Consider the following 19,371-nt stretch of genomic DNA (forward strand, 5'->3'; position numbering starts at 1 on the left):
ATCCCTTTTGCAAGGGAACCATTTCCAGCCACAAGAGGCAAATGACACCTCTGTCTTTGTGTATTCTCCCTTTTTCCATCCCAAGCCCTTGTCCCTAGTTCACCCAGGAGTTTCCCTTGGTACTGTGTAACTCACAGGACACATCTGCAAGAGGGTTGGTCTGCTTCCCACAACGGAAAAAATACATTTGATGTTCACAGGATGCTCCTGGTCAGTAAGAGAGACGAGCAGAAGGAATCAGAGGGAACAGTCACATGGGCATGGGAGAGGAGAAGCAAAGTCCGTAAGGGAGAAGGGAACAGACAAAGACCCACACTACATGACATGGTTTATTAAATGCCAAGGCGGGCGACAGAACTTGGAATTAAAGGCAGGCTGTTATCTGCACAGAACCGCTGCGTTCTTGCCAGCGTGGTGGGGGCAATGGCTGCTTTTGCTCACGGCCTGGAAACTGCCCAAATTAGGGGGCAGAAGGCAAGTGTTGGCAGTCATCTTCCATCTTGGTAGAACTATGGCTTGTTTTCTGGACTGGGACTTTGTCTGCTCCACCTTCATCTGATCAGTAATGATATCCAGCTGTGAAAACAGGGAAACACACAATAAGAAGAAAATGCACAAGGCAGGAACACCTTTTCACCTCCAATTACCAGTATTCCAGAAGTTAGTGAAGGAAATACCACAGGCTACACACAGAACGTTGTGAGGGAACCTGCAAATGACTCTTGCTCATCAGTCCTTAGACTTAGTCCTCTGCAGCCCTCTTCATCCTCAAGTGTCCCTACTCTCTAAGCATTCAAACTGGGCATTCTTTGGAACACTACTCCTAAAATACAGCTTCCGCATTCACCTTGAAAACGTTGAAAAGGATCTGCCTTTGAAAAGGCAAACATCTTCTTGCTGCAACCAGGCCCTAACGCAGCCTTCAGTGCGGCATGTCTTTGTCTGGTGCCTGTTCTCCTATTACCATTTGTACGGTTATTTTGTCTATTCTCCCTTTCTTTCCCTTCACTCTTTCCCTTACGGCTTTGCAGAAGAAGAAGGGCACTCTGTATTTTGCACACCCCCCAATGACCAGAGGTCTTCAGCCCGCCCCCATACAGTTGTGTACTCTTCTGATGCTTAGCAGTTGTTTTAGCATAAAGAAGGTGTGTTTTGGAACCACAAAGGGATTCTAACTTGAGGCTCAGAAGCGTAAGCTTGCTCACAGATATGCTTTAAGAGGGGTTGAGAATAACATTTATGAATGCTGACCTGAGCCACGCAGGCTTCAGTGGTGCTTCCGGTGGAGCTTAGCGTTGTTTTCGTCTAGACGCTGACGAGCTCTGAAAAAGTCAGATGCATGCAAGAATTATATTTGGTTACAGTTTGGCAAAGCTACTCTCCAGGTCTTTGACCAACATTCGACTTCTGAGAGTGGAAGGGATTAATGGCATCTAAACACAAAAACATCATTTGATTTGAGGTTTTTGGAGAGCTTGCATCCATTGTGGAAAAGTACCGCCAATGCTGTGTATTTATGTGGCTTCTTCTGGAAGATGCATCACCTGCATAAAGAGTCAGGGATATCCTCCCCTGCCTAAGGAAATCTCAAATCTCAGACATGCTGCTGAAATGGCAGCCAAAGCCGTAGACTTCACAGAATCAGATTCTACTATCTAGAAGGCTCCTACTTCTTTAAGCATTCTTAGTTTGTTGTCATGACAATAGGACATGCAGTTCCTCTTTTCTGCCTTACATCGCTGTACTGGGTGTACGTGGCAAGGTTTTGGCTGTAACGGGCTGCAGGGTTGGCCTCTGTGAGAAGAGTCCAGGATCTCCATGCTGCAGCCTGTGGAGGAGCCCCCGGTGGAGCAGGTGGATGTGGCCTGGAGGAGGCTGCGGCCCATGGAGAGCCCCCGCAGGAGCAGGCCCCAGGCAGAGAGTGACTATGAGAGTGACTATAGGCATATTTACTGACGTAATGTTGGTCAGGTATACAAGAGGGATTTTAGGAGGAGAACGTACAAGGAAAAAGCAGCATCTTGCTTTCACTCCAAAACCCAGTCTGGACATACCTTTGCAAGTCATTTTCTAGACCTTCTCTGAGCTTTTGTTCCTCCAGATAGTAGCGCTTGTACCTTTCCAGTTTTGCCTGAATGGACTCATCTGGAAAAGTATGCTCTTGTGGTGTCTTTCTCCCTCCATCCTCCTCTTCAGAGTCAGCACCTCTGCTTCTGTGCTTTAGGTTCTTTCTCAGAGAAGCACAAGGAGGGGATCTTGTCAGCTCTTGCATGTCTGGAGAGGCTGCCCGTGTCTGAAGCAGATAATGAAATTTCCATCACCACAAAGAAGAAGAGAACCATCCCCCCATCAGTCACACATACCCAGTTTCAAGGGCCCAGCCTCACTCAGGGGAGGCCACTTGCCTCCTCACTACCACCAGCAGTGAAGGCAGAAGCCGGAAACTCCCACAGGTCAACCATTCATTTTAGTCTGAAGGAGAAAGTAAGCCTTTTCCAAAGGCTCCATACACATTTCACAGGGACTTCTGTGCCTGTGGAGAACAGCGCCTCACAGAAAGAATGAGGGGCAAGACCCCAAATACAAACATCACCTGCGACTTCTGGTCCGAGCACTTGTTCCTTGTCAGGCTCTTTCTTATCTCTGTCTCATGCTGTTGCTTTTGCCTGTGACCCACCTTGTAAGTCTTCAGAAGAGCTTTGATGCATGCCACCTCTTCTTGCAGCTGGCCATTGCTCTTCTCCATTTTTTCCTGAGACCCACGCAGAGCAGACAGCTCTTCTTGCAGGTCGCAATTTTGTGCTTCTAGCTGCCTGCGTTTTCCAGACTCCATCTCCAGCTGCTGCGAAAGTTCATTGAGCTGTGGAGAGCAATGCATAAAGGGGTAGGGCGTCAAGATGGTCTTTGTCACCTTCTGACTCGGTATTAAAAGCAAAGTAAAGGCAGGCTCGTCTTTTAAGAGAAGAACAGCTTTAAGATCTTTGCTGACAGGATTCCCCAAGTTTCCATCCTTCCTCGGTTCTTTTGCTAGGGACGCTCTTGCCCAAAATGCTCCTCTGCTCATGGGACATCAAACACACCTCTACCCAGACACCAGAAAGAATGCCTATTGTGTGTGGGGGGAAGCGCTGCAGTGCAGAACGGACTAGGCACGAGCAACAAATACTCTTCCTGCCCTTACTCTGAAAGCTTTGGAAACAGTGCCTCAGGAGGCCACTTTGACAGAACTGCTGGAGGAACGCATTTTCTCTCTAGGTCAAAGCTGATGTTTGGTTGCAAGGATACGGAGGATATAGCAGATGTCCCATTAAGTCCCAAAGGCCAGCTGCGATGCTGTCTTAGTCTTCTCCCCCAGAAATACACCTTTTCTACACCTTCTAAAAATACACTCGGGACGTTCCTGCCTTTTATAAATAGATAGAAAACGAACAAACAAAAATCCCTCAAAACAAACACAAACAAAAAATAAAAACAAACAAAAACCCGGAAACTTAATCTTCATTTTACACTGCCTAAACACAATGCCATTCCCTGTCATTTAAGAGAACTCTTCTAATGGCAGTGAAGCCACGAGAACGCTACGAGCCTTTGGACTAAGAATGAGCCACCACAAGGGCACTTGACTCCTTCTGCAATACCTGCTATGTATGACAACAGAAGGAGCATCAAGTAGAGAACAGACATCTCACAATACAAGAAGGAGCATAGAAAAGAACAACAGAGGTATGGACATTAACAGACAAAAAAAGAAACCACAAAATCCTGCAGAATCCAGAGCTCACCTTTGCTGTTAATTTATCAGCTTCACTGGCCCCTTCAGAGCAGCTGCTCATCATGTCTCTTGCAGTAGTGAACTGGGGCTCTCTTTCTCTGGCCTCATATTCTCTTAGTTTCTGCAGAGCTCCGTTCAGAAGCCTCCTTAACCTGTGCAGCAAATTAGTCAAGAAAACATTGAGGTAGGAGGTGAAGGAACTACCAGCCTGTTTCACATTCTCAGACATAAACAGCATAGAGAAGCCTTGCTTCTTCTTTAACACGCTTGACAGACCAGGAGTTACTGAGAAAAAACAGCATTCCAGTGCCACAGATCACTTGGAGGGTCCACCTTGCACCTGAACGGAGGAATAAATGGAGAAGGGACTTCCTGCCCTCCCAGGAGAATTGCAGGGCAACCTGCACTTGAAGTTCTTTTGGCAGCTCTGTAAAACCATAGGCACGTGTACAGAAGAGCCTTGTAAGACCTAGCGTGAGGCTTGAATTTGCTCACAGACAGTTACCCTCACCTATTTTTACATTCAGCCTCCATGAAGCTTGATTTCTACTCTATGGGATCTCTCTTTAAAGTGCTAACAAGCCATACCTGCGACATTCTCTCCGCAGTTCGCTGTTGCTTTTCATTTCCTGCTCGAGGCGCACTTCGACTGGGCATTTCAACTCGACCAGCTTCTCTTCTGTTCTCTGACACTGATGCTTTCAAAACAGAAACGATACATGGTAGAACCAGCACAGGGACAGCATCTACATGTGGTATGTGCAGATAGCCTAGGCAGAACTCGGTAGCAGTACTGGGGAAGCAGGAGTAGCAGGGCTTCCCCTTCCCTTGAACGTGCCCTGCCATAAAAGCAGGAGGGTTTCCCAGGGCTCCCCTGGTCTTTTCACCCACTACCTGCCCAGCAGGTATTCAAAGACTAAAATAGTCATTCACAGAAAGCGTTCCCATACCTGCTGGTGTGGATGCCCGTCTGCGGTTGTCTGTGCTGACTGAAAGGCAGTTACCAAGTCCTCCGGGTGATTACGAGCCTACAGAAGCACAAAAAGAAGCGAAAAGTCATGCTGCGTGCAACTTTCCTGCCTCACACCTCTCTGCCGCTCTTCCCCTCCTGCCAGTCTCAGTAGAGTACAGGGCTCATGTTCACCTCCCTCCTCCCCAGGCAGACAAGAAGAATCATTTGCTTCACAGAGGCCACAGATGAAAGCCCCTCCTTTACGCCAAGAGGAACTGCTTTATTAGCCACAGCGCGGCATGTCAGGTCGGGGCTGTGCAGCATTGTGCAAACTTGACTACCACCTCTCACGCAGGAGGAATATCTCAAGTGCAGCCTGAGATCTTCAATATCACCACTGGTCTAAAGCAGAAAATACCTAGACCAGTGCATTCCAGTGAACCCTTATTTTTTCTAGTGCTAAGAACTTCCTGGTGTTGTAGGACTTGCCGTAGTATCATGGGAAAACTCTCAAAACCAGAAAGCTGGGGAACAGACCGGCAGGATTTTCAGAGCAGCTTACAGTCAGCACAGCTGGTCAAGAACTCGGCTCCCCTAAGCTTGGCAGAAAAATCTCATCTTACTTTGTCCCCACAGAACTACTTAGCTAGGCGCAGGAGCTCACAGGGAAGAGGGAAGTTTATCACTGACTTACTGAGGCAGAGGCTTGCTGGTGTCTCTGAAGGGCTTCAATCAGTCTGCTTTGTTGCTGGATTGTGGCTTCCAATCTGTCACTTCCAGCTTTGAGTCTGAAAGAGAAATACAGGCCTTATTGGGGAACTCCACAAGAGCACACAGTTGGAAAGAACAGTGTGCAAGAACATAAGCTAAAGCAAAGGCTTCTTTCCAAATCCTGTATTAACTTTCTGTGATGTGACGAGGCAATTCCCTCGCGTTCACACAGTCCCAGAAAGCAGCGTCTCGCCGCTCTGTCTTACTACCCTGCCTACCCTTGCATGCGTTCTTCCAGCTTTTGGAGAGCTCCAGTTCCAAAGAATGGCTCCAGAAAGCCTTGCACTTTCTGGGAAGAAGCTGCTGCTTCTCTCTTCTTATCCTCCAGTACAGTCTCCAGGTATTTTACCCAGACCTCAGACTCAATACACGCTTGTTCCGATGCCTCCACCTGCAAAACCAAAGGAAGAATCAATCCATGGTGGTCAGCCTAGTCTTTAGGGAGGGAAATTGACTGCTTCCACTCTCAAACCCCCATGCATGTTACTTCACTGCATTTTGTACTAACCCCTCTCCTATAGCTCTGTAGATTTTCTACAGAATTTCCTGAACGCTGGCACAAAACTCAGCCTGCTTTGTCTGCGACTCTGGCACAGACACTGCCAATGCTGGTCCCAACACAGAGACATGAAAAAAAATTTACAACCGTTGTCAGAGCACACCCAAGTGGTGCCGCACCCTCTGTGTCTCAGAGCACACCCAAGTTTTGAGAAAGCGCAAACTGCTCTGGTCAAACCTACCCCCTGGAAGGTGCCTCCTAACGCACTGCTTTGTCCCTCCAGCTTGTGAAAAGCTCCCCAAAGGGCCCGTTGTGTTGGTCACCAGCAGAGAGGGGGAAGAAGGGAAGAGAAAGGACAACCACCCTTGGATTTATCCCTATAGTGCAGCCTTTCCATACCTTAGCTTTAACCATCTCCAATTCCTCTTGCAAGCACTCTGCGTCTTTCTCAGTGTCACTGAGCTGGCTCTCAGTAGCTTCAGGTGGGGCTTCTGACACGGACAGACTTTCAGGAGCACCAGGAAGCTCAAGCTGCAGCTGTCTGTCTTGATCCTAAAGAAATGGTGTTCCGTGAGCATGACAAAGTCAGTGAGAACATGGGAATATGAGCTGTGCTTTTACTCATTAGGTTCTACAACTAGGTCAGTCTTCTGACTGAAACAAAGGATTGGAAGTGCACCACCACCAGGCACAGCTGGGGACCTCTCTCCATCTTTCTTAGCCTCAACTATCAGCAGCTCTTTGTGAGGGTTTCTGTTTCTTAAAACAGAGGGAAGGCTTAACGTTTTTTCTCTTCTTGGAACATAGCCTGAGAGACTGGGCAGGGGCTTTCTACCTACGCAAAAAGGCGGGCAGTGGAGAATGGAATCTGCAGAACTATTGTTGCCTCCAATGGCATTTCAGCAGTTGTAAAGCAGAAGCCAGACTTCGTTCTGCCAGAGCTTAAGCATGGCCTGGAATCTCCCTGCTGCTTCTGAGAACATGCTCGCGGCCAAGGAATGCACGCTGAAAGCAGAGCTGCAAGCCCTCAATGCTATTCTCTGGTATCTCTTCGTTGTTGGCGTTAAGAATTGCCACATAAAGGTTACCGGAGCACTGGTGAAGTATGGTGAAAAGCAACAGTCCACTCCCGGCCAGCCCCTTTGAGAAGCTCAGAAGATTTTAAGCAGCAGGAATAATCTTTGCTGCTTCATTATGTAGAACATGCTTTCCCTAGACTGGAACTCTAACTGAAAGGCCAGCTGCAGCGAGACCCAGTTCTCCCAGCAGTTTCACCAACCCAGCGCAAACTGAACAGCTGGGCTGGAGCACAAGTAGTTCAAGGGCCCCAGTCACAAACAAGTGGCAGAGGCAGCAACAGAGGTAAGCGAGCCCAGAGGTAAACTTGCCCCAAAGTAAGCGAGCCAAATGGGAGCCCAGTGGGTCCTTCACAGAAAGTACCTTGCGATCCCAGGGCAATTCAGCCTCTTCCTCCTGCTCTGCTCCTACAGCTGGCAGGGCACCTACAAGGGATGGACGAAGCGAGACAGTGTGAGCATTCCTGGCACTCTGCTTTTCCCTGCCAGTCAAGCCCTGCCCCCAAATACGGGAAGCGGTCTGACATCAGGCCACATTAGTTGTCCTCATCAGCTCTTCCACACTTCAGGATCCTACCTTCTCCATCCAAAGCAAGTGTGGCCAGTGCAAAGCGCTCAGTCCTCGGAGAGCAGAATCTGCTGGGGACTGCTGTGTCTTGTGCAGCGCCAGCAGAAGCTTCTCCCGTCTTTTCACAGCGTGCATGTTCTACCAGTTTCTTGCAAAGGCTACACGCAGATAGAGAGAACATACAGGCAGTCAGATCCAAAACATCCTTGCCTAGTATCCTTGCTCTTGCCTAGGACAGCAACTGACTTGGAACCAGTTCAGAACTGTCTGTGTGCGGTGTCAGTCTCCCCATGATGGTGGACCTGCTACACCACCAGGGATCTCTTTGAGGGTTTATCTAAAGGGACACTGGTAAGATCCCCACTGAAAGAAAAGGTGCCTCTTTCCTGGTCAGTGGAGCGGAACTGGGCTTAGCAACACAAGCGGGATTTCTAAGAAAGCCTTGTGGGTGGAAGTTCTCCTCTACTTCCAAATCCTCTCTTGACTTGGGAAGGTGATTTATGAGAAGACATCACCGAGCCCAGCTTCAAGAAAGGTCTGAAGATATCGTTAAGCCTTTGTGCATCTATCACAAAGGGTGACAAATCAGCACGGACACTCTGACAACTCAGCCGCTCTAACAGTGACGTACAAAACACTCACTCAGAATGTCCCGACCGGAGAGCATAATCCACAGCCGTATCGCAAGCAATGTTGGCACCGTAGGAAAGAAGTAGCTCTATTACATCCGTTTCCCCAGCAGAAGCGGCAAGCATAAGTGCAGTCCTAAAGCATCCAAAAGATGGTATGAAACATAGCAGCATTTGCAGGCTCTGTGTTGTTGTTATTCTAATCCCTGTTTCCTCCCCAAACAATTCCCTCCCCGATTCCTACAAGCACAGGGAAAGCAAAGCCACACACAGGGGAGTGCTGGAGGACTGAGGCTGGAAGGCACCTCCAGACAGCTCCTGGCCAGCCGCCTCCCCAGAGCAGACTCAGCCACGAGGCCAGAGCACGTTGCTCAAGGCTTCTTCCACTCTGCTCTTCAAAGCCTCATAGGATGGAGGCTGCTCAAACCCCTGGTGCCACCTGCTCCCCTGATTAACCTTCCTCATGCTGAGAGGGTTTCTCCTAAGCAGCTGTGGGAAGGCCTCTTGTTTCACTTGATGCCCATTGTCTCTTGGACAACACTGACTCTCCTTCTCCTGTTCATTCCAGTGACAATGCTAAGGAGAGCCACGTGCACTTTGGAGCAATGCCTCACCTTCCAAAGAAATTTCGAGCACACACATTCGCTCCTTTTTGAAGAAGAAACTTTACCATCTCTTTATGATGGCTGGAGATGGCAAGAAGAAGCGGGGTATTTCTCTCCTGAAAGGATAAAGAATCCCCGTCAGAACAACCCAGACGAATTAAGTGCCTTTCCCAAAGAGCAGTGCTGCCCAGATTCAAAACTTACACAGTCCTTTGCTTCAAGGTGTGCACCATGCTCAACTAACATCTCTGCTACAGACGTGTTAGGAGCTGCGGCAGCCAGGTGAAGGGCAGACTTGCCTCTGTAACCTTCCAGGTTTGGGTCGGCACGGTGCTCTAGCAGAATCGCCACGCATTCTTCATGCTGGCTCTCCACTGCCTGCAAACAACACAAAGAAAAGGAAGGACTTGTGCCGTGTTTCACTCTGTCACAGCTACAGCAGCTTCCCAGTGCTGGAAGATAAGAGCGTCTTCCGAGATGAGCTAGTGTACGCCTATTACGTGCCGATTACAACTTTCATGTTTCTCTACAGGTCGGTGTGAAGAATGCGGCAAGACACTTGTCATTGGAAGCACAATTGATAAAGCCCCACTTAGAGCAGAGTAACGTGTTCCACATACCATCATGAGTGGCGATCTGCCAGTGTTGTCAAAAAGGTTCAGCAGGCACTTCTCTTGCACCAGGAATCGAACAACGTCTGCATGGCCGTTCGCACAAGCAAGGTGCAGCGGTGTCCTAAAACCAAAATAAATTAGCTTTCCACAGGCAGGCAATGCCCCAAATCACTTCTGGCTGTGGAACACGCGCAGGGCCACAAGTCTCCACTTGCCAATGCCAAGCAGAACGTAAGCTTTGGAGGCTGTGGAACTCCATGAAGAGTGCGAAGTCAGTGTAAGTCTCCAAGTTTTTCCACAATCACTCGAGCGGCAGAAGGGCGGTGAATGCCCTGACGCTGATCACCCACAGGACAGGAGAGAACTGCTAATGCCCGAGCGGCTGCTAAACAACCCCACAGGGAGAGGACAGGGCAGTGGCGGTCGGCAGCACACCCTTCAAGCAGCGCTCGAGCCGCCCCAGCAATTCCAAGCAAAGCTGGATTGTTCCCCTCTGCCAGCTGAGAGGGAAAAGCCCTCTCAGTGACCAGCTCTTGAAGGGAATGACGACACGGGCTCCAAGATAGTCGAGAAATGGAGACCCTTTATTGTCCCAATGCCAGATCTTACATAGTTTTTCTGAGCCCCTCCACGCGCTGCACGTGGCTGGCAAACATAGTTACAGACTTCTGGTTGGTGCATTCCTTTTGATCACGCGTAGCCCTCTATAGGCCCGTCCGAGCCTAACAACTCCTCCTTAGTGGTTCCCACTTTCTCTTACTCTAGCCTGGTTACCACTCTATGCCTCTGAGTAACCTTCTTCTTAACCCGTCGCGCACTGCTGTATCAATCAGATCCAGTTTGTCACTGAACGGGTCACACCCATAAGCTCTGACCCAGGGTTCCAGAGGAGGCGGTGCCCTTGCTGCCGTGCTCCTGACTCTGCCCTGGGCTTCAGCCGTCTCTCTGCACGGGGCTGAAGGCTTTGCCAAGGGCTGGTAGGAGCATGTGCTCCCGACTATGTCCAGTGCCACTGACTTCAGGGCGAGAGGCTGCCTGGCCGGACAACGCCCAGCCTCAGCCCTCCATCGCCTCAGCTCTTGCTGACACCTGCTGCAGAAGGAGGGTTGGTGCCAGAGCCGCGTACGCAGCGGCACCAGGCTGAAGCTCGCACGCCACGGGAGAGCGATCCCACCCCAAGCCTTTAAGCGCACCCCCCAGCCCCTCACCGCTTTGCCTGGTCTCGACGGTTTTTGCCTCGTTTCTTCAGCCACCAGTGCCGCCTCAGCCGGGCCAGGTCGCCACGGGCGGCCGCGCGGTGCAGCCCGTGCAGGCCCTCCTCTGGCAGCTGGTGGGCATCGCTGTCTCTGGACAGGGAAGTGCTGCTGGGCATCGGATGCTCCTGGCCCCGGTGGAGGAGCCCCAGGAGCCTCTGCATGCTGCAGCAAGGATGTGGGCACAAGCCCACCTGGGGCCACCAGAGCCCTGCGGGCCCTGCTTGGGTCCGACACGGACAGGCGCAGGGGCAGGGGAGCCGAGCCCCGAGCAGCGGCTGTGGCCTGGTGCTCCCAGGCAGGGCAGGGACGCACCGAGGCTCCCAGCCAGGGCAGCGCTGTTGCTCCCACAGCAGAGGCAACAGCACTGAGCACTCCTGCTGGCAGGGGTGCACATACACTGCGTCTCAGCGATGGTGGCACATTGTGTCACAATGGGCATCACCAGGGGCGTCACAAGTGTCCTCTTAAGTTGGAGGGCCACACCCCCCCACAGTCCAGCAGTGACTGCGGCACTTTCTGGCTCCTGCCTTAAGAGCTCTTTGTGCCTCAGTTGACGTTCTTCCGCAGCGTGGATGGGGATCTCGGGCCATGCGATGGGGCAGGGCTCCTCAGGAGGCATCGAGAACGTGCCTGGCTGGCAGGGGCACTGCATTACTTCCCTGTGGCCATGGTTGAGCTGGCACCTGCCCCAGTTGTACTGGGTCTGTCTGGGATGGAGTTAACATTCCCTGCGGCAGCCCATATAGTGTTGTTCTCTGCACTGGTACAGAATCATAGAATCATAGAATCATTAAGGCTGGAAGAGACCTTCAAGATCACTGGTCCAACCATCACCCTACTGTTCCCTACCTATCTTTACTATTCCTAGCCTAGCTTCTAGCTTCAATGGGTACTGTTTAATCCGTACCGGTCGGGCCCCTTCCTTAAGTTCAATTTTTACTGGCTGGGCTACTTTTGATTTTCCAGGCACGTCCGTTTCCCAAATCGTAGGCATTACTGCATTTTCTACCTCTTTTGGTATATGAGGAACAGCCTTCTCTTTAATCATTAATATTTGTCCCACTTTTGATTCCGGGATTCTCATAATCAATTCTCCATCTTCAAACGTTATGGTAGCGTTTAGTTTAGTTAACAAATCCCGTCCCAAAAGAGGAATAGGGCATTCTGGTACATATAAAAATTCATGCGTAATTTCTTTACCTCCAAACCGTAAATCAAGGGGTTGTAAGAACGGCCGTATTTCCTCCTTCCCGGTGGCACCTACAATAGTAGTTTTCCTTTCCCCTATCTTACCACTTAATCTATTGAGTACTGAATATGTGGCCCCTGTATCAATTAAAAATTTTATTTCCTTATTTCCTATTTGAATTTTTACTAAGGGCTCTTTAGTTTCTGCTACCGGATCTCCTAGTCAGCTACTATATTCCCCTAGAACCATCGCCTTGGCTGCTTCTTGGTTTCGGAACGAATTTCCCCCACCAACGATCATCTGTCCACGGAGAGGGCACTCGTTTTTCCAATGACCCTCCCCCTTACAATGGGCACATTGGTTAAGACCCAGCCGGTTTCCCCCTGAGCTTGGGTAGCCTCTCCCTGTTCCTCTACCTCGACCATTAATATTTCCTCTTCCCCTGCCCCTTAATCCTGCATGTTTTCTCCCTTGAATTACTGCTAATAAGTTCTGTTGTTGCCTTTTTGTCGTTTCCTTTTCTCTGTTATTATACACTTTCCAGGCTATTTCCAACAGCCTATCCAAATTTCTCAAGTCTGCACCTTCCAACTTTTGCAATTTCTTCCTAATATCCTCTTGGGCTTGTCCCAGGAAAATGAGTGCCAATTGAGCTTTAGCTTGCTCAGTCTCTACGTCTAAATCTGTATATTTCTTAGCAGTTTCTTTCAATCTCTCTAAAAAGGCGGAAGGTGATTCCGCTTTTTCTTGCCTGACATTATACAATTTTGACCAATTTATGGTCCGGGGCATGGCATTCTGTACCCCGACTTGCACCCAATCTTGATATCTCTTCAGCCTCCTTATTCCATCCCCTGTGTTATAATCCCATTGGGGATCCTCAGTGGGGAAGTTTTGATCTAGATTCCCAAGCACTAATCCATTTCGTATATCTTCTCGGGCTCTCTCTCTGGCTGCCCGCAATACCATGTCTTTTTCTGTCGAGTCCATCAAAGTATCCAGGATCACCTGGAGATCATCCCAATCGGGATTTTGGGTTTTAATTATCATTTTCATTACCCTGGCTACTTTATCTGGGTTTTCCCTGTAGGTGCCGGCTGCTTGTTTCCATATCATTAAGTCCCCAGCTGAAAAAGGCACCTTAACATATACCGGTCCTTCTGTCCCCACTCCTTGCCTGAGGGGAGCGATTATTTTCCCTCTCTGTTCATTTATAGTTTCTCCTGCCCTTCGCTGTTGCCGGGTCCTATGTGACACAGGGGAGACTAAAGTCGGGGATTCTCCATCACTACTGCTATCTTCCTTTTCTCTTTTCCCTCCCTGTCCTGGCTCTTCCGGCGGAGCCGACGGCGCAACTTCCAAATCAATATTTCCATTATTCATTTCCCCATAATACTTATTATTCTCTATTGCCTGATGCTGTATACAGCGTCCCTCCTTAGTACATGCACAACAACGTTCCTCAGTTGAAACTTCAAGCACCATTATTCCACAAGCATGCTGCCATTCAGGCTTTCGGCGCAAATAAAAGAATAATTCCACATACGGCAGTTCATCATATTTTCCTTCCCGCTTGCAAAATAGCATTAATTGTAAAATTGTATTATATTGCAATGTTCCATTCTCAGGCCAAGTTTCTTGGTCCTCTAGTTTATACTGTGGCCACCAAATATTACAATAATCAATCAGCTTTCCTTTCCGCATTTCTTGACCAAAACCTCCCTCTTTCCAATGTGCTAGCAAACACCCCAGTGAGGATGTTCGCGGGATAGGTACATCTTTTCCCAGAATTCCTTTAATCTTTTTCATTTTGAGCTTATGATACAAACCCAGAAGCTGCCGGAGCAGCAGCACACTCCCCCAGAAGCTGCCGGAGCAGCAGCACGCTCTCCCAGAAGCTGCCGGAGCAGCAGCGTGCTTACCACATACCAATAATACCAGGTGCTGACCCTTCAGCACAAACCAATACAATTACCAATACCAAACCACCAATGCCGAACCTGCAGAGCTTTTGCTCTGTCTAACGGACGGCGCCTAGGCTTACCCCGGGAGCTCCCTGCCCAACCGAGCGTGGCTTTCGCCGCGTCTCACCGGCAGGCTTTCCCAACCAAATCGGTACCGAATACCCAAAGTCGAAAGCACCTTTGCTTACTGTTCCAGTGGTACGTCGTGAGCAGCGGAGGTCGGTCGCGGTCGACTGCTCCCCGAGAATCCCTCGGTGCCGGCTGGAGCGAAACCGAGACACGATCCGCCTCAGCAGTGCCCACGCCGTCCCACCTGGGTCGCCAAAATGTTAGCGTAGCAACCACATAACCACCAAGTGATTATATGAAGGTGCTTTATTCAGCGCTGGAAGCCGGGGCAGGTGCCCAAATCTGGCTTCAAGTCCCGTTACATCCCAGCCGTTATTTATACATTCAACATTACGTAAGGTATACATATTCATTACAGGTTGCAACATCAGCCTCGCATTCCATTCTAATTAGCTCTCCTCCCATTTGCACATGCGTGGTGCTCTCTGGTGGTCGTCCGGGTGGTCGTCCAGACGAAGTAAGGAGTCTTCCTCTCTGCTAAACTTTTCACCTTTCTCACTCGACGCATGCTCCCTCCGCTCCTTGGTTCTGCTTCAACTCATTTCAGCATTTCCAGGCCCTTATCCAAGGTCAGGTTGTACCTGTTCCCTCCCAGGGTTCCCCTTCAAAGATTCATTTGACTGTTCAGTATACTCCCTAAGTTTCCCAGTATACATAGATTAATTGATAATATAAGTACATTTGGCAATGCTTAATTATACTTTATGACCCATCACCTAAGAGACATTAATAAAACATCCATTCGATTCTCCCCAACACTAACACTACTACCAATATCACTCACTAACCCACGTCCCTAAGCGCCAGGTCCAACCTTTCCTTGAACACCTCCAGGGACGGTGACGCCACCACCTCCCTGGGCAACCAGCTCCAATGTCTGACTGCTCTTTCTGAGAAGAAATGTCTCCTCATTTATAACCTTATCCTCCCCTGGTGCAACTTGAGGCCATTCCCTCCAATCCTGTCACTAGTTACCTGAGAGAAGAGGTGGACCCCCAGCTCCCCACACCTTCCTTTCAGGTAGTTGTAGACAGCAATAAGGTCTCCCCTGAGGTCTCTCCAGCTTTACAGCCCTTTTCTGGACACGTTCCAGGGCCTTGATGTCCTTCTTGCACTGAGGAGCCCAAAGCTGAACACAGTACTCAAGGTGCAGCCTCACCAGAGCAGAGTACAGGGGAAAAATCACCTCCCTGGTGCTGCTGGCTACACTTTTCCTGATACAAGCCAGGATGCCGTTGGCCTTCTTGGACACCTGGGCACACTGCTGGCTCACGTTCAGGCGAGCATCGACCAACACCCCCAGATCCTTTTCCTCTGCACAGCTCTTGAGCCACTCTCCCCCAAGCCTGTAGCAAGAGTCTTTTTGTAGCAAGAGTCACTGATGAGCAAGAGTCATTTGCAGGTTCCCTTTAGATGTTCTGTGTGTAGCCTGTGGTATTTCCTTCACTAACTTCTGAAATGCTTGTAGTTGGAGGTGAAAACGTGTTCCTTCCTTAAGCATTCCCCTCTTATTGTGCGTTTCCCTATTTTCACAGCTGAACATTATTACTGATCAGATGAAGGTGGAGCAGACGAAGTCCCAGTCCAGAAAACAAGCCATAGTTCTACCAAGATGGCAGTAGACTGCGAGCACTTGCCTTCTGCCCTGTAATTCGGGCAGTTTCCAGGCAGTGAGCAAGAGCAGTCATTGGCCCCGCCATGCTGGCATGAATGCGGCGGTTCTGTGCAGATAACAGCCTGCCTTTAATTCCAAGTTCTGTCACCCTCCTTGGTATTTAACAAACCATGTCATGTAGTGCAGGTCTTTGTCTTCTTCTCCCTTCCGGGCTTTGCTTCTCCCCTCGGGGCTTTGCTTCTCCCCTCCCCTACTCATTTGACCGTTCCCTCTAATTCCCGCCGCTGGCAGGGGCACAGCATTACTTCCGCATGGCTGTGGTTGATCTGGCAGCTGTCCTAGCTCACCCCGACACTCTCCCGGGCACAGGGCAGCACCGTACCCACATCCAGGGACAGGTCCCCCCTGACGTCCAGCTCCTGCGGGGCCATTCTTCACTTGTGCTGCCACAGTGCTGTCGCTGGGTTGGTGACAGCGGCTGAAGGTGTCCCCGTGCTCCAGACCGTCTGGGTGCAGAGGGCCCTCCCCGAATTTGCCAGAGGAATGGCAGAAGATCTCTTCCTATAGGAGTATTGGGTTTACATAGCAAGGTTTTATCTGCAGGGCGCTGCAGGGGTAGCCTCTGTGAGAAGAGTCCAGAAGATGCCCATGTTAGATAAGGGCCAGATTCCGCTGGCTCCAAAGGGACCTGATGCTGGCCAGAGATGAGCCAAAAATTGCTGTTTGTGCATCTGTGAAAGCATATTTAAGAAAAGGAAGACAAACAAACAAACAAAACTGTGGAACAACATCAGCTGGGAGAGGGAGGAGTGAGAACCAGCCCTGCAGACACCAAGCTCAGTGCAGAAAGAGGGCAGGAGGTGCTGCAGGTGCCAGAGCTGAAGTTCCCCTGCGGCCTGTGGAGAGAGGCCCCCGATGGAGCAGGCTGTTCCCCTGCAGCCCATGGGTCCCACACGGAGCAGATCTCCACGCTGCAGCCCGTGGAGGAGCCCCCGGTGGAGCAGGTGGATGTGGCCTGGAGGAGGCTGCGGCCCATGGAGAGCCCCCGCAGGAGCAGGCCCCGGGCCGGAGCTGCAGCCCGTGGAGAGGAGCCCACGCAGGAGCAGGGGGTCTGGGGGGAGCTGCCGCCCGTGTGGGACTCGTGCTGGAGAAGTTTGCTCCTGACGGACGGACCCCATGGTACGGAGCCATGTGGGAGCAGTTCTTGAAGAGTTGCTGCCTGTGGGCAGCAGTCCTGCTCAGTTCTGGAAGGATGGCATCTCATGGGAGGGACCCCACGTGGAGCTGGGGCAGAGAGTGACCGTGAAGGAGCGGTGGAGACAAAGCATCAGGGACTTGGTTCATGGAAGAAGACTATAACTCAACACAAATAAGTTATAAAGTAGGTATGTGGTTTATCTTGGCGCCGGTCACATGCGGGATAGCCCCCAAAGGCACGCGCACCTTAACGCGGCAACTTGCTTTGGTTATATGCAGTAAAAAGTTACATATGCATGAAGTTTCCCAATACGCTTATGCGTATGCCTAACCTATCCCCGCTTTGTATTAAAATTAGCTCCAAGAAGTCATTTCCATAAACCCCTCCCATCTGCGCCTGCGCAGTGCCTTCTGGTGGTGGTCGTCGGGGGGTCGTGGGGATGAAGTCCGATAACTCCTCTTCATCACCACTAGTTGACCCCGTGCCTTTGTACAGACTCAGCTGCTCCTTGGCTCTTGTCCAAACCACAAGGTCGGTCTCAGCTGGTTTTTGAGACAGGTTCCCCATTTTTGTCAGGAAACATCTTCTGTGAGGGGCCCCAAGACTCCTTGTTTCGATTAATTTGCACAGCAGTAAGCAAAGACACGCAGCAATATCTATTTTAAAGCAATTAAGCAAGCCCCCTTTCTTTCATTCCTGGCTTTAATAATTACAATTGTTTTATTTAGAAATCATTAATACGATCAAGCAAGCCCCCGATCTTCTATCCCTGGCTTCAGTCCCCCCTTTCTAGAAGATTAGTAAATTCTTTTACTCGCAGCAAAGATTCCCAACTTGGTACTGATCACTTAATGCCATACCATGGACGTGCAACAAAGAAGTCAGCATGGCTATGCGGTATAACATTCTCCAGTTCCAGAGTAGTATAATTACATACAATACAAGACTCATACCAACTAAGGTCAATATGACTATGATCGGGTGACACAATGTATTGAGAATGCCATTTGCCGTTGGTGACCACCCGAAGATTGTGTCTCACCAGTGATGACCAGCACCTTGTTTATATTGTATTGTTAGACTTGATCAACTGGTGGGATACCACTGGTGCCAAATATAAAAATCACACCCGACAATTCTAACAAAGTTACAAATACAAAAGTTAGAATGATTTTTGCTAGGGAGAGTAATATTCTCCTTATCTACTTCTGCAAAAGCACAAGCAGTTCTTAAACACACACAGCCTTGACCAATATATAAGCACAGTCTTTTGACTAGTATTTGGATGAATTTCAAAGTGGAAAACACCTTGCTCAGTGTCAAGACATACGTCCTGAGCGTCAAGTGTGTTGCTTTCACAGATAAATCCTTTAATCATTAATCATTAATATGATTAAGCAAGCCCCCATTCTTCTATCCCTGGCTTCAGACTGACCGCAGCCCCCATTCCCCTGTGCCGCTCAGGGGGAGGAGGTGGAAGAGGGTGGGTGGGACGAAGTTGGCTTTGGTTTCTTTCCTTTGTTTCTCACTTCTCTGGCTTGTTACTAAGTAACAGCCAATAGATTTTACTAATTTCCATACTCTGAGTTTGTTTTGCCCTTCACAATAGCTGTTGAGTGAACTCCCTGTTCTTGTCTCAACCCTTGAGCCCTTTTCATCGTATTTTCTCCCCCTTTTCCCTTTGAGGAGTGGGAGTGAGTGAGCGGTTGTGATGGAGCTCAGCTGCCCACCTGAGTAAAACCACCACAGAGGTGTGTCCCACAGTCACTCCATAGGCAAACAAGGGGTCTTGCAAAGTAACTCCTTCACAGGGAATGAGAACTTCCCCCTGCCCCCTTCTTTTGCTCCCTCCGTAGAGGTTTGCAGTCCAAGGCAGTCGCGTGCTGTTGCGGAGAGTGGATCGCGGCGGGCAGGTGATTTTCCGCATCGAGGCCGCTGGAGGCAGTCAAGGGAGCCGCAAGGACCCAGCAAGTTGACTCCACGCCTCAAGACTTCCTCCAACAAGAAGGAAAGAAGGGTAATGGTTGTAGGCGACTCCCTTCTGAAGGGAACAGAGGGCCCCATATGTCAGCTCGACCCTACCCGTAGGGAAGTCTGCAGCCTACCTGGGGCTCGGGTCAAGGACATTACCAGGAAACTTCCTGACCTCGTTAGCCCCCCTCCGATTATTACCCATTAGTGAGAATTCAGGGCGGCAGTGATGAAACTGCTGAGAGAAGCCTGGAGACTATCAAAAGGGACTTCAGGGGATTGGGGCAATTGCTGGATGGAGTGGGTGCGCAGGTGGTGTTTTCCTCTGCCTTCAGCCCTCCCTGAATTTGCCAGATGAGTGGCAGAAGATCTCTTTATATGGGAGAGCCCGGGTCTCAGAGGATGCTGGTTTGAAGCCTACAAATCATTTCCCCTGCATTCAGAAATCTGGCCGCAGCATTAAAGCTCTCTGCCAGCCTCATGGACAGTGTGGTTGAGGTCCCCCGCTTGTCGTGGGCTATCCCTTTTGCAAGGGAACCATTTCCAGCCACAAGAGGCAAATG

The 19,371-nt window shown here is 50.0% G+C and overlaps 1 protein-coding gene across 1 annotated transcript; it reads right to left on the reverse strand.

The window, feature by feature from the left end:
• Nucleotides 1–311: 311 nt before the first annotated feature.
• LOC310890884 (uncharacterized protein) lies at nt 312–9,495 on the reverse strand. The gene is made up of 14 exons (XM_083853200.1): nt 9,077–9,495; nt 8,281–8,988; nt 7,648–7,796; nt 7,435–7,496; nt 6,394–6,546; nt 5,714–5,886; nt 5,419–5,512; nt 4,723–4,800; nt 4,361–4,470; nt 3,783–3,924; nt 2,678–2,860; nt 2,055–2,293; nt 1,252–1,322; nt 312–576 (listed from the first exon to the last, which is right to left on the reverse strand). Exons 2-13 carry the CDS (start codon nt 8,439–8,441, stop codon nt 1,268–1,270), a joined length of 1,599 nt encoding a protein of 532 aa, XP_083709326.1. The 5' UTR covers nt 8,442–8,988; nt 9,077–9,495; the 3' UTR covers nt 312–576; nt 1,252–1,267.
• Nucleotides 9,496–19,371: the final 9,876 nt, after the last annotated feature.

The sequence above is a fragment of the Anser anser genome, assembly GCF_964211835.1.
Source record: "Anser anser genome assembly, contig: HAP1_SCAFFOLD_232, whole genome shotgun sequence".
NCBI lineage: Eukaryota > Metazoa > Chordata > Aves > Anseriformes > Anatidae > Anser > Anser anser.